Source organism: Podarcis pityusensis (assembly GCF_964106645.2).
Source record: "Podarcis pityusensis genome assembly, chromosome: 15".
Taxonomy (NCBI): Eukaryota; Metazoa; Chordata; class Lepidosauria; order Squamata; family Lacertidae; genus Podarcis; species Podarcis pityusensis.
In genome coordinates this window covers 24,408,530-24,423,353 of record NC_138040.1, presented here as the reverse complement: position 1 = coordinate 24,423,353, position 14,824 = coordinate 24,408,530, and the positions used below count along the sequence as shown (strand labels likewise).

The following is a 14,824-nucleotide window of genomic DNA, read 5'->3' as shown; positions in this document are numbered from 1 at the left end:
CCTACCAGGAGATGCCAGAGACTGAACCTGGGACCCTCTGCAAGGAAAGGTGATGCTCTGCCACTTAGCTATGGATAAATGCTGTAAGAGGAAGAAGAGGCTTAGGACAGGGGTCAGCAAACTGTTTCAGCAGGGGGCCGGTCCACTGTCCCTCAGACCTTGTGGGGGGCCAGACTGTGTTTTGAAAAAAAATAAATGAACGAATTCCTATGCCCCACAAATAACCCAGAGATGCATTTTAAATAAAAGGACACATTCTACTCATGTAAAAATATGCTGATTCCCGGACTGTCCGTGGGCCGGATTTAGAAGGTGATTGGGCTGGATCCAGCCCCCGGGCCTTAGTTTGCCTACCCATGGCTTAGGAGGAACCCCTTGCACTTTTCCCCTGAAGAAAAGGGAGAATTAGAGGACAAGGAGAAGGGAAGGGAAGGAAGTGTCTGCCTGCCAAGCAGCTTCCTTCCAAAATGGCTTCTATGCACCATAATCCAGCTACTACAAGCAGACCGACAGCAGGTTAACAGAAGCCGCAGGGAGCCTGAGAGTAGCTGATGTTGCTGCCAGTTTCCCCTCCATCCAACATATATTTGCTGGTGGTCCAGAGGAGGCAAAGAACCAGACCCGCTGCAAGCTTCCAAAGAAGAAACAGATCCAGGCGCTCCAGCTTCCTTGTTTTAAAATTCTTTATTTATAAAAAAGTACATTTCTTTCCACAGTTGAACCACTAGTTCTCTCTTTTTTAAAAATTTTATACAAGTAAAAGAGGGCAAAGCCATTATTGCTTCCCCCAAAATGAAAAATCCCCCAGTTCAGCCCAAACAAAAAAAGGAACGACGACAAAAGTTATTATTACAAAGAATGGGGAAACAAAATAAAAAGAAATAAAATAAAAGAAACAAAAAATAATAATCATAAAAGCAATTTCAGTCCATTACATTATTCATAATATTCTTCTCTCTCTCTCTCTCTTTTTACAAAAGCACTTACAACACAGATTACCAAAAAAGTAGATTTTTTTTTCTCGAATGCTGTTTTTATTTATTTATCTTATGTCACAATGATCATTACAGCAGCAGGTGGGATGGGAGGAGAAGGGAGGAAAAGGGTGTGGATACAGTCACGAGTGGATGAAAACACTTTGGAGATTTTCTTTTTCTTTTTAAATGGAAAATAAAATAATCATCCAAGTTTTCATCTGGTGTGCAATTAATCCCCATGGTTATCTATTTACACCGGTTTGAGTATCTTACCCTAGAGAGCCATTACATATACATTCGCTTTCAAGAGAAGAAGGACCCACGGAATGTTCTAGCAAAACAGAATACCCCCACCCTCCCCATTTAGCACCACGTTAACACAAAAAATTCACACCCTTGTACTTTTGGTTAATCGTTCCAGAGTCAGGAACGCCCTCGGGTTCCAGTAGTGACACGGACGACCAGGGTTAAACCGGGGCCTGGTTTATGGAACTACATTGGGATCAGGCTGTGCAACATGGTTCCCTGTGACTGCCAAGTGGTATGAGGCTTCAGGATTGGCTAGCCCGAGTTTGAATAAATACCAGGATCCTAGCCCTTTGTCTTTGTAAGGTCAACCAGTGATATGTTCGCCTGTTCTCCACTTCAGGTAAAGACACTGATCTCAGGGATCACCTGAGCTGGAAAGGTTTTGTATTTGGATAGAGTGGCTCGCCCCACCACCCAAAAGGCTGGTCACTCTGAGTGTGGCCACCATAGGTGCCAACTCTCTGGGATCCTGGGTGCCCAAGCACCCACAAAATTCCCCATGAAGGAACCCAAGCACCCACAAATTTCGGTGCCAGGGTCATGCACATGGCACCCCCGGGCCTGGGCTCACACAGTCGCTGGGCCAAGCTGGCCACTATAGTTGTAGTCAACTTGGATTTAGGCCAGGATTCCACCTTAAACAGTCATGGCGCCTGGAAGCTGTAGTTTATTATGGGTTCTGTGAGTTGTTAGGGGATTCTGATACCTGCTGCAATTCCCCGAATTCCCCACAAAGAGGGATTGATTGTTAAACCACTCTGGGACTGTAGCTCTGGAAGGGGAATAGGAGTCTCACAACAACTCTCCACACCCTTAAAAAACCACAGCTCCCAGAATTTGGGTGGGGGCAGCCATGGCTGTTTTGTAGTGCTTCAAATGTATGACGAGAATGTGGCTGTAGATTCCCAACTATTTCCCTGACAGAATTCTCAGGGAGCCTAAGCATACCTCAACTGCCCACTCACATGTTCTGGCATCCAATATTTTGTCTTCATTTTAAGGATCTGAAAAAACCCCTTTGGCCAAATCTCCTGGCGATTCTACCCAAATAATGAGCGGCTTTCCGGCATCACCACCCCCTTAAAAATCTAAATGGCTTCCCCAGTATGCGTCTTGTTTTGCAATCAAGACCACCCCAACGTTGGTGCCCCCCCCTTACAGGAAACCTTCCCTTTCTCTCTCTCTCTTAAATGAGCTGAATAAAAATTATTCAAAGGGAGGCGAGGAAAGAAAATTGGTCCCATAATTAAATAAGGGAAATCAAATCGCTACGGTAAATTGAGATGGGTAATCCCAGACATAAATCCCATCAGAAAAACACCTGCCATGTTCTATTTCAAACGGATTTAATTTGGCCGATAACAGTTTTCTTCCCCCCACCTTTTTTGCTGGGTGTCCAGGAATGGGGGTGACAGAGATAGGTTTGTGCCCAGAAGCACTATTCTCCTACCACCCCACTGCACATCTTTGGGATCAAACTCACATTAATCAAAATGGGCAAGGGATCGAGAAAAAATGGGGAGTGGTTCTAACAACAGACTATTAGCCATAAAAGTTAAATGGAACCTCCAGGTCAGGGGCAGTCTACCCCTGAGAACCAGATGTTGCAGACAACAGGATAGGGGCTGCTGCTTTTGTGCCATGGCTGTGCAATTTCAGGCAGCAGATGGCTGCCTGGTGTTGGGAACAGGATGTTGGGTCTCTAGCAGTCTCTGCCAACTTGGTGCTTTCCAGATGTTGCTGAACCACAACTCCCATCAGCCCCAGCAAGCATGGCCAATGGACAGTCACTGATGGGAGTTTTAGTCCAGCAACATCTGGAGGACCAAAGGATTGCCCGCAACCGCTTTACTGTGTCATCTCCAAGTCTCTGGACCAAACAGCAACCAATGTGTCTTCCTTCTGTAACGCGGCTTGTGCCAAAGTTGCTATGCACCCCAATCGCATACAAAATGGCCACCTCAACACCTACAGTCTGACTCAGTGGCTGGAGAGCCTGATACAAGATGTAACACTCTAAGAAGTACAACAAGAGTGAGGAACTCCCAGTCTACACCTTAAGGGGCTTCTCTATCAGGCCTGTGGGACCTCTTCATCACGCCAGCAGTTTCAGTACAAGCTGGTCTCCAAACTAGCAGCAAAGTGGATTGAGAAGAGAGGTGGAGACAATAAATGGGAAAACTGGGCGGGCTCAGAATGTGCTCGGAGATCCTTATGAACAAGGACTGAATGTGGCCCAAATGTTGAGCCATGCACAACCAATACACTAGGTGTGGGGGTGAAGATATGCTGATACCTAGAAGAAGAAAACTATAGCTGAACTTATGGTTTGGTTTTTTTGTTTTACATTTCCCCAAACTGCCCCAGTCCTTCTCCTTTTGTTGCTGCCACTTATTTTGCAGTGGATGCAACACTGTTTTACTCTCATAAGTTGGTTAAGAGTGAATAGTGAAGTCAGGAAGCATTGTCCTCATTCTGAACTGGCTTCAGAACTATGCTATATCACTATGGGCATCGACCAGAAGCCAGATTGTGGGCAATCCTTCTTGCCCTCACTCTAAAGGGGCTTCTGGGAGAGAAAACATGATGGTTGTCATGTTAAAGTTCATTTCCCCCCTTTTATGCTCAAGCCCTAACTCTGCCTTTTCCTTCCTTCCTTCCTTCCTTCCTTCCTTCCTTCCTTCCTTCCTTCCTTCCTCTTTATGCCTCTGGTGGCTCACCAGAAAAAGCAGTGGAACCCAAAACTGCCTACGGTTCTAGTAAGAATTTTTTTCAACTGGAACTTAGTTCTGGCACCTCTCAGATGGGTGCCATTGCTATTATAAGAGAACAAATGAGGCATTCGTGGTGAGTTCTGGCACCTCTTTTTCAAGAAAAATAATACTGGTTCTAGTCTTGGTGATTCCTGGCAAGGCCTCTATGAGCTGCGCTCTTCAGGACTTGGTGTAATGGATGTGAATCAAGAGTTAACTGGGCATCCCCTTATGCATTAACCAGGTTAGCTTTCGAATCAACCCATCCTCCCGCTTATTTTAATTTTTAAATTTACATTGCAACCAAATTTTGGGGGGAAAGAAAAGAAATTTTTATAGGTTTGCAGTCTGTGTTCTGTTCAAGCAACACATGCTCAGAAATGATAAAAGTAGCCTAAAGCAGTTTCAGAAGATTTCTGAATACTTCTCAGATGGACTTTCCACCTTTCTGAGGTGCTAATAAACCTTTGCCTAAAACAAATTTCAAGGAAAGCGAGGAAAACTGAGCCCATGCTCAATAGCTGCTTGCATTTCAAGAGACACAAACTTTCCTAGGATTACTGGTGGTTCCTGGTTCTTGGTGGGGTGTTGGTGGAGAAAAGCAGAAATCTTGTATCTCGACAAAACCACCTGATGCTTCTATACATCTATGGGTCTATACTGCAGTTGTTCCCAACTATGAGTCCCCAAAGGTCACTGGGTGACCCACTGTCATCTCCAGAAAGCATAGCCACTGGCCAGGGATGATGGCAACATGAATCTCCAGATACCTACAGCTGCAGCAATGGATGCTCCTAGTGTTATCAGAGGCCTGGCACTGACAAAAGCCTTGATCCATAATTTTTTGTTCTGTTTTTTTTTGCTTTTACAGGCATCTTATTTCACGCTATGGATTAACTGTGAATCATTTAGCCTTGCTAATTAGGGTCCCGCGGGGGTCTTGCATCCAATTCAGGGCCGCTTAATACATGCTGAATTTCCTACACAGATTATCGATGCTGCGCAAACAGCGACGCGGAACCCGCGCATTCTCCTGCATGCCAAATTAACACCCGCCTCTTTTGCCTCGCAAGCGTGGCCTGGAAGCTCCAGTTGGGTGCTGTCGTACGTCTATATGGAAGTGGTATCTGCCGCAAACCTGGAGTCCTGCTCGCTTCAGCAGGCACGGTACGAAGGCTGGTGGTTGCTTTGCCTTCCCATTCCATGGCAGATTAAGAAGAACAAGTGCATAAGATGTACATACAGGAAATCTGTCTTGGGCGTTGGACTTCAAATTGACTCATTACATGGGCAATTGGAGAGAGGCTTTTCAAATGGAGGATAGGTTTGTCTGTGATATTGGCCATCATATGCCTACAGATCAGATGTGTCCAGGATCAAAACAGCATATATAAAGTCCCATCTGCATTATGCATTTAAAGCATTATCATACCACAACTGTGGCACATAATTTAAGGGTGCTGAGCATTGTTAAGAGACCTCTATTCCCTCCACAGAGTTTCACTTCTCAGAGGGGTTTAACACAATCCCTCTTCCAGGAGAATTATGGGAATTGTAGTTCTGCGAGGAGAACAGGGGCTGCCTGACAAGTCCCAGGATTCTTAACGAACTTTACTTCCCAGGATTCTTTGTTCGGGGTAGGCCATGGCTGTTTAAAGTGGTATGGTATTGCTTTAAACATATAGTGCAGCTTAGCCAGCATAACTTCCTCCCAAAGAATCCTGGGCACTGTAGTTTTGACTGTGTTGAACATGCTCTACCATTTCCAGGGCTCTCTGGGGAGAGCGTATGACTGCTGAAGCCTGCAGAGTAGATCCCTCCAAGAGGAATGCAGCAGATGCTGCCTCTGTTTTTGCTAGAGCCTTTGACAAACTGCTCTGTGCCCTGTGGCTATTGAAGACACAGATGCAGTATTTAGATCAGGACTTGCTTTTTGTTTGTTTGAAACCTTTCTCGTTTTCTCTTACAAGGAGCCAACAGCTTACGTACAGATCTCTCTGTGCATTCCACATGGCCATGGTCTTGAAGCCATCTGGAGAGATATTTGGGATCTTGGATGTATCAGATTTCACTACAAGAAAACACTGCGGACACTGAATGTGCACAGGTTGGGGTGCCTAAGCCCAAGATCCACCTCTGATCTATGCATATCCAGTATCCATGGACACGGGACATCTGAGAGGGGCTCAAGTTTCCAGATCTCATTACTGCCTGTAAAAACACCTCTGTGTTTTTCCTCTGTTCCTCACCCCTTTCTTGAAAAAAGCAAATGACGCCCCCTCCCACCATCCAGATTATTTGAAAACTCAACTCTCAACATAGGAGGAAATGATGCACATCTAGTCATATCAATGCAAACAAATGTGTCGTTTATTCAGGTTGCGGAATTTCGGCCTCCCGGATGCAGAAAATTTTGGGATCCATTTCCCCTGCGGTATACATGTCCTGCTCCTGCCTTCCCTCAAGACATGCAACAGATGGAGGGGGTCTTTCGTCCTACCCTGAAAGATGTCACATGGCAGAAGTCCCCTGTGGTCAGACTGAGAGAAGCCTCCAGCGATCAACGAGCCGTGGGAATGAAAGCTATGCACACAGTGAGCAGCCACTGAAAATGTTAACCTCCTCCTTGTGGCAATGGCTGCTGCCTGCCAAGTCCCCAATATTTAAAGAAACGCTATCAGCACGCCCACTTCCATTCCCTGCAAGCAATGATGGGTATGAATGCATGGTCAAGCAAACACTGATCCTGTGGAGGAGGCAACAACTTGCCTGATCCAGCCCTTGGAGATTTCTTCCTCCTTCATAGAGCAACACTTGAGAATGTGGGACGTTGCCCTTTGACTAAGCCAGGCCTCAGGAAGCTGCCTTATATGGAGTCCCTCTAAGGTAAAAGCGGTAAAGGACCCCTGGACGGTTAAGTCCAGTCAAAGGCGACTATGGGGTTGTGGCGCTCATCTCGCTTTCAGGCCGAGGGAGCCGCCGTTTGTCCACAGGCAGCTTTCCGGGTCATGTGGCCAGCATGACTAAACTGCTTCTGGCACAACAGGACACCGTGACAGAAGCCAGAGTGCACGGAAACGCCGTTTACTTTCCTGCCGCAGCGGTACCTTTTTATCTACTTGCACTGGTGTGCTTTCAAACTGCTAGGTTGGCAGGAGCTGGGACAGAGCAACGGGAGCTCACTCATCGCAGGGGTTCGAACCGCCAACCTTCTGATTGGCAAGTCCAAGAGGCACAGTGGTTTAGACCACAGTGTCACCCGCATCCCCTGTGGAGTCCATTTTCCTCAGTACTGTCTCCGCTAACTGGCAGAGGGTCTATGGGATTTCAGGCAGGGTTCTCTTCCAGCCCTACCTGGAGATGCCATTGGGGGTCGAACCTGGGACCGCCTGCATGCAAGCCCACCTTTGAGCACCGAGCTATGGCCTGTCCCCTGCAGCCTTCAAGTAACACTGAGCACGTGGGAAGGGAATCACTCTGCGCAGCCAACCAGGAGCAAGAGGTTGGCAGGAGTTAGCAGAGAGAGCCACGGGAGCCGAATGGCCCATTGGCAACCTCTATGTTGGGCCCAATTTGACTCTGTGGTGCCCCTTCCTTGTTTATCTATGTGGGGGGGGCGGGGGGGGGGAGAAAGCAAATTTTGATAACACACATAGTTTTCTGAACACGTACCAAAAGCCTCATGAGGCATGCCCATTGTGGGAAACTTAGGGAGATAGGAAGCTTGCCTTATACTGAGCCAGACCACTGTTTGTCCATCTAGCTTAGTACTGTCCACACTGATTGGCAGCAGCTCTCTGGGATTTCAGGCAGCCCTATGTGGGAGGTGTTATCGGGATCTGAACTCCGGACCTTCTGCATGCAAAGCAGTGCTCTGCCATTGAGCTATGGCCCTTGGACGCTCCACCCCTCCAACTGAAAATAACAATAATCGTTAAAAAGCAAAGCGAGAACACAGGAGGAAAATTGCTACACTTGCCCTCCTGGATATCATGCAGTTTCCTGTTGTACTTTCACGGTTGTTCTTTTGATGATCAAGTCATTCGTTATGTTTCCTAAAAAAACACACACACACACAAGGCTGGTGGATTTCGCTTCCCCACCACAAGTGCATTGTGGGAAACGGCAACAGGAGCTCAAATGAATATACAGATACAGATATACAAGCCCAGTTGAGGGTGGAGATGCCTTTGCCCCAGACCATCTGAGCTTTTTGTGCTTTCTGTCTTTGTGGCCCCCCTCCCAGTCCAAAAAATTCATTGGTGTGTGATTTAGGCCCCCGTCCCCCGTACAACGTTAAGACAACATACAAGTTCCAGTGTTTTTTGTGTGTGTTGGGGGGGAGGGGGGCATCGGGAGGGGAAACCCAAATATTGACAAAGAGACACCTTAAGACTACAAACAGAAGGGTTTCTTCGGGGGGGGGGTTCAGTATACTATACAAGGGTGGGCAGTAGTCATTAAAAGGAAAGGAATCTTAACACCAAAGCCACAGAAACAACACTTTAGGGAACAAAGATCTGGTGGAGGACTTAAGGGAGTGGGGGGGGCAGGGAAGGAGAAATGTTCCCCCCTCTCCCAAACCCCTCCCTCCCCCCCCACAACAAAAGCAAAAATGGATAAAACGGACGACCAGCCCCCTCCTGCCTCGCCTTGTCCTGGTTGCCTCTGAACCAGCAGCAGTTCATTAAAGGAAAAGAAAACAAAAAAACAGAGAGTCTCTGTCACACTACGCACCCTGCCCTGATCGATGTGTGTTGTGTGTGTGCGCGCATGGGCTCGTGCGTGAGGAGGGCACGCAGGGGCTGTGCGTGACAGCTGGTGTGGCCCTGGGGCTCGGAGGCAGCGCGTGGCGAGTGCGAGGAGGCAAGAGAAGGGGGGTTGGCCGGAGCGAGCTAAACATACCACTCCTTTTTGGAAATAAAAGACCCGTCGTTCTGAGAGACCATGTTATCGGCTATGTCCAGCTGCTCGGGGTCGTACTGGAAACCGAGTGTCCTCTCGTCGTAGGCCTCCGAGCGGGCCTCGCCCTCGTCCACCGTGAAGTAAGGCCGCTTGGAGTCGTCTTCGTACTTGCCGGGGGCCCCCCCGCCCAGCTTGCGGTCCCCTCCGGCGCCGTCCTCCTCCTCATCCTCGTAGCTGTGGCCCCCCAGCGGGCCGGCCTTCTTCTCGTCGTCCGAGTCGTCGGGGTACTGGAGGTTCTGCGCCATGGGCGGGTGGTGCTGTGGGATGCCGGCTTTGCTGTAGCCGTTGCCGTAGACGTGCTTCTTGGTGCTGTAGTCGCCCTTGAAGGTGTGGCGCCGGTGGCGGAGCACGACAAAAACCACCACGGCCAGCACCACGACCAGGGAGACTCCGCCCACCACGCCCCCAATCACAGCGGTGGGGATGGTCGACTGCGCCACGGATGTGCCCGGTGGAGACGGGGTGTAGGGGAATTCTGGGTAGGAAAAGACAGATGGAAGGGGGAACAAGCGTCAGTCTGTGAGGAACGGCCACACCATGCTTTAAGAATTTAAAGAAACCAAATTCAAAAAAAATATATATCGGGGAGGGTGGGAGTGGGGAGATGAGGAGAAGGGAAAAGGGAGGGAAAAGTCGGGGAAGGGGGGGTGGCTACCTACGGAGGCCCTCTGCTCAGCCTCTGTGCGTCGAATTAAGCCTCAAAGTCCGCTTCTGTCAGCGCAAGCAAGTTAGCAACATGCATCAGCCCAGCGCATCGGAACATGCCGACTCCATGTTCCTCTCAGAGCCAGGAGCTCTGAAATGCCAACTGCATGCACTCACCCCACCCCAGGGAAATATCTTTAGGTGTTGGGGACCAGAGCTGAAGACACCGTGCTCCTCAAATTTCCCTTCAAAATTCCACCCCACATTTTTTGACCCCTATCCTGAGCACTCGAAGAACATCTGCCGAATATTCGCAGAATATTTGACAGTGGGTGATCATCGGGCTTCTGTTGCTGTTTGGTACGTGTTTGATAAAGTTTCCCGCTCAGAGATGTTAAGATCCCATGAAAAATCGAGGCAGGTGGATAGAAGCCGTTGAGCCTTAAAAACGCAGCATCCTATTTGCAATGCAACTTTGAATGATTCTTGCTTCGAGTTTGCAATTTTGCAGGCAGTTTATGCATTTAAAATTTATATACCGCTGGGTTGAAGAAAACCTCAAAGCAGTTTACAAAGAGAATAAAACAGGAAGGTTATTGGTATTTTTATTATTATTTTAAAAAATCTTTCAAAGAAGAGCAGCTATTTGCAAAACTGCAAATTCTGTCATATTGTCCAATTTGGTTTTGGGTGGGTGGGTGGACTCCTATCTGTGACTATTTGCTTCAGCTCAATGGGCACCCCACTTAGGAATCAGCTCTGATTTCTAGAGCTTGCCTGGAATAAGACCCCTGTGTGTGAGCTTTCCAGGGATAAACAGCAGGCACACCTGAAAAGTTTAAAAGAGAGGCACCCTCTCCCACCACACTCTTCCCTTCAAAGAGACCCCCCATTCTTTCACAGAAAGGTAACATTTCATTAGATGTGGCTTCGCCCCACAGATGTCCAAATCATGCCATTATTCCTCTTTGAAAATTGGGGATGAGAGATTGTGTGAGCCAGACACCCAAGTGGTGGGATGTGGTATTACGTCCTCTCCTAGCTCGCCCTAAAAATTTGCGAGAGGCTTTGGAAAATATTAATGTGATGCAATCCATTAAACCAGCACTGAAAGGAAGTTCCATCAGGGCACCTACTGTATTCAGCAGGGATGTGTTGCATTTATTTAAATAATGATAATCTGCACCAAGTTAACCCCATATCTGCACCCAGAGAGAAAGCCACTCAACCTGTATGAGTTATCCATGTTTCGCTTACACCTTTTTATTTACTGATTTTGTAAAATCCGGCACTCAGGGGTAGACTGTGTGTGTATATGGAGGCTTCATTTTTTTTTTTGCTGCCGAGTCCCACATCCCTCCATGGAGTTGACTGGCCAAAACCATTGGTGCCAAGGCAGTGGTCACCTTTGCATCCGGGCTGGGGTGGGGTAGAGCAAACTCCCTAAGTTAACGACACCTCATGAGAAGCAGGGGCTTCTCACAAATTTATGCCCGGCCAGTTTCACTATGTTGACCCTCAATTCTCCCCGAGGGAAGGGAATGGTTTCCTACCAGCAACCCTCTCCCACTGCTCTCAAACTTACAAACCTCCATGGTACACCCTGTCATCCATTTCACACCAAAGCACCAATTCCCATCCCATCTTCTCTCTCCTCACAATAGAGGAAGTATTTTTTTCGTCTTCCACGAAATGGAAAAATGAGTGCGAGAAGGTAGACCGGCCAAGGTCATGCAAGAACTCAGAACAGGGCGGGGGTGAGGTTGGGGTTAGACGCCTGGCTTTGAGCCAAAGGCATTATCGTTGCTGCAAATTAGCCCAAGCAAATGCTGGATGGCAAGGGAGAGAAAGAAGGAAAGAAAGAATGAAGGAAGGACAGAGAGAGGGGGATCTTGTTTGGTGCATACAAATTTAAGATGCATGCCAGAATCCTACAGCTGAAAAGCCTCCCTGCCCCGTCACCACAAATCCCAGGCTCACCTGCCTCCGTCAACCCCACCAGTATATTTTCTCATCTCCCCCCCCCCAAAAAAACCATCAAGTTGTTTTCACTACATGTTCCAGTCTAGAAACCTTGCCCTCCAGATCCCACCACATGGGGCTGCGATTGCTCCTTGGTGCACTCTGCAATCTGCTCAGAAGTCCTCTCTCCTCCCTATTGCACCATGTGAGTTGGGCGTAGCAAATTCAGCCCTGCACTCCCAAGAGCCCTAGACAGGGAACATTTGTGGGGAGAGGATGCATCCCCCCAAACATAGCACCCCAAAGGACCGAGCAAGCTTTCCATTGCAGTTGTAAGGAGGGTGCTGCCAGGGACCGAGCAAAGGAGCCCATCTCCCACCAGGGCAGACCTGCACAACACGAACAAGGACCATAGCTTAGTGGTACAGCAGTCTGCCTTGCATGCAGAAGGTTCCAGGTTCGATCCCTTGCGTCTCCAGGTAGGGCTGGGGCAAAGATCCAGGCCTGAAACCCTGGAGAGCTTCTGCCAGTCAGAGTAGACAGTACTAGATGCACCAATGGCGTGAATGGTATAAGGCAGCTCCCTAGGTTCCTCACTTGCAACCTGTGGGGTGAGCAAAACAGCAGGGAGAGGGGAGATCTTCACCCTCTTTCTCTGCCTGTCTCTCAATTCCAGAGGAGACTGCAACTCTGGGCTCAGACTCCAAGCTCACCCATCACCCCCCGCCGCCATGCCACACTTCCCATTATTAACAATTCAGTAGCAAAATAGCAAGATGCCGTTTGTTTTCACACAATCCCCCGGCACTTGTGTGCCCGCCCCTGTGACACCCTGTTGCCATGACACTTCCACAGATCTCTCCTTCCCCAATGCCGCCTGCAAGGTGAATTGTGGTTAGGGGTGGGCTGGGGTGGGGTGGGGAGAGAGAGATTATAGTTTACAGCATTTGCATCCAGTCTCTCTGCTTCTCTCAAAGCTTCCCTGCTCCCCCCCCCCCCAATTTATCCTTTGCCTCCAAGTTGTCTTTTTCTCTTTTACTGGGCTTGAAACATAAGGCTTGACACACAGGGATGTTTCCTATTCCTTTCCTATCGCACAGAAAGCCTTGCCTGCTAAATGGCTGGGTGGTGTTGCACTCAAGGTAGGGTTCCGCTTAGGGGCAGAGGAGCAGCGGCTGGTTAGAAATTTGGCAAGCTCACTGTTCAATGACTTCGGGAGACCGTGGGTTCAATCCAGGGCTAGTCCTACTCAGAGTAGGGCCCTTGACTACGTTAGAGTAGTTCATTTCAATGGGTTTTCTCCAAGCGGAACCGAGTTGGCTACAAGCCCAGGAAACCCAGTTTTGTGGGGGAAATACCAATCAGAGTAGGAGGAAGAGCAAAAGGGGAACCAGAAGTAGAAAAGAAGGGAAGGGAAGGGGTTTGTTTGTTTTTTTGAGAGAAAGGGACAACCATCTTATGGAAGGGATAATGAAAAGGAACGTTCACCACACCGCCACTTGGTGGCGGTAGAGACCAGCTCTGCGCCCCAGATTCTTGGTGGGGAGGCGACTTTCAAGAGCATTTTGAGATTCCTTGCAGCCCCCTTTGCCCTCTGCAAACATCCTTTGCGGACGAGGCCTTCCTTCCTCCCTTTCTGTCCAAGAAACAAGCTCCAAGCCAGGGTTGCTTTTCCTGTGAGATCCCCTAAGGACAGGGAGATCCTCTACAAACAGCGTCATCCCAAACCGTTGGGATTCCCTTTGAAGCTCAGAAGATCCTCAGCCTGTATCTCAACCTTCCCTCTCCCAAGCCAGTCATACTAGGAACATTTCACATTGTCTGACTGCACGGAGATGTTCAGAAACCTCAATGAGATGCCAGGTTGCAACAGGGTTGGGAAGACATGTGGAATTGCAATGATTTGTCCCCTGCCAAACAGTGATGGGGAGCCTTTTTCTTCTTCCAGCCTGAGGCCTGCATGCCTTCTAGCAGCAAGTGGGGACAGAGGCAACAGCGTGTGGAGGCAAGGCCAAAAGTAGGCAGAGCTATGGCCGTGACTCTTAACTTTCTGCAACAGGCTCCATTTCAGCCACGCAAAATCCAGAGGCAAGGAAGACAGCCTGAGGTTCTCCACTCCTGTCATAGTCCAACACTTTGAATGCTACATTACACAACATTGCCTCTTCTTGAAGGCCAGATTACATCTAACTCTAGAATTAGGAGCATTCTCACCTGCAACCCCATTGGACTATGACCTCTGTTTGCGTGCTCCAAAATTACCTGGGACCTCAGCTCTTCCTAACTGGCTTTTTCTCAGCCAGGTCCACCAAAAGACAAAAGATTCGGGGTTACATCCAATGCTAGTTCTACTCAGAGAAGACCCACTGAAGTTGATGGGTGACTTTGAAGAGTTGCCGGAACTCACCATGAATGCCTCCACTTCAGAGGTGCCAGAACTGAGCTTTGTCGATTTCTGGCCGAAAGAAACCCCTGGTTGTATCTAACTAAGGTTCATTAATTTCAATGGGTCAACACAGTGGCATACAAGCTTTTGACTCCCCCCCCCCCCAATCCCACATCAGTGTCGTCTTTCCACCCAGCTCTGCTGGCCCAAAGTTGACCTCTGCTGATGATGAATAACTTATCCTTTCTGCAGGGATCATTCCAGATTCCCTCACTCAGGCGTCTCGGCTGCACCGTCTGTCCTGTGTGGTTCGTTTCGCACATTGCACAGCGGCAGAAAACACACACCACAGGCCTGCACCACTGCAGAATATACCTGGCCAAAGCCCGACATCCTGGACTAGATGGGCCACTCGCCTGATCCAGCAAGACTCTTCTTATGTTCGAGTCCAGCATCTTGCTCTCCAACCAGATGCCTTTGGGAAGCCTGCATAAAAGACCTGAGTGCTCTCTCCCGCTGGTGATGTCTAAATCTAAGAAGCTACCCAAGACTGTTGTCTGACCATTCAGCCCTTTAGCCCACTCTGCAGGATCATTTGCTTCCTGGTGCATTGGGCCCCCAAGCCAATGAATGGGTGTGCATGTCTGATGTTGGGGCTCCCCATCTCTGGCACCGAAATGGCTCGGACAGGCCCTTGCAAAATGGTTGTGCCAGCCTCAGAAATCCTGGGGACACCCCTTGTCTCCAAGGGGCCCAGTCTCGCTGCAAATCTGCACTGGGGGTGGGAGTCTGTTGCTGCATCTGAAAACCCCATTAGGAGGAAAACA

At 48.8% G+C, this 14,824-nt stretch overlaps 1 protein-coding gene and 1 long non-coding RNA gene across 7 annotated transcripts in view; one reads left to right on the top strand and one right to left on the bottom strand.

Annotated features, from left to right (window-relative positions):
• The window catches only part of LOC308464377, a 532,762-nt gene that overhangs the window by 352,684 nt on the left and 165,254 nt on the right, over positions 1–14,824 (top strand). The window lies entirely within an intron of this gene.
• The window catches only part of NECTIN1 (nectin cell adhesion molecule 1), a 197,376-nt gene that overhangs the window by 55,795 nt on the left and 126,757 nt on the right, over positions 1–14,824 (bottom strand). Inside the window, exon 7 of one of the 6 annotated variants that reach the window (XM_080983555.1) lies at positions 666–9,479. The exons of the other annotated variants lie outside the window; for them this stretch is intronic. Coding sequence (XP_080839681.1) covers positions 8,935–9,479 — 545 coding nt within the window. The 3' untranslated portion in view covers positions 666–8,934. Of the gene's footprint in view, positions 1–665; positions 9,480–14,824 lie in introns of those variants that run through there. 6 annotated transcript variants of the gene reach the window in all.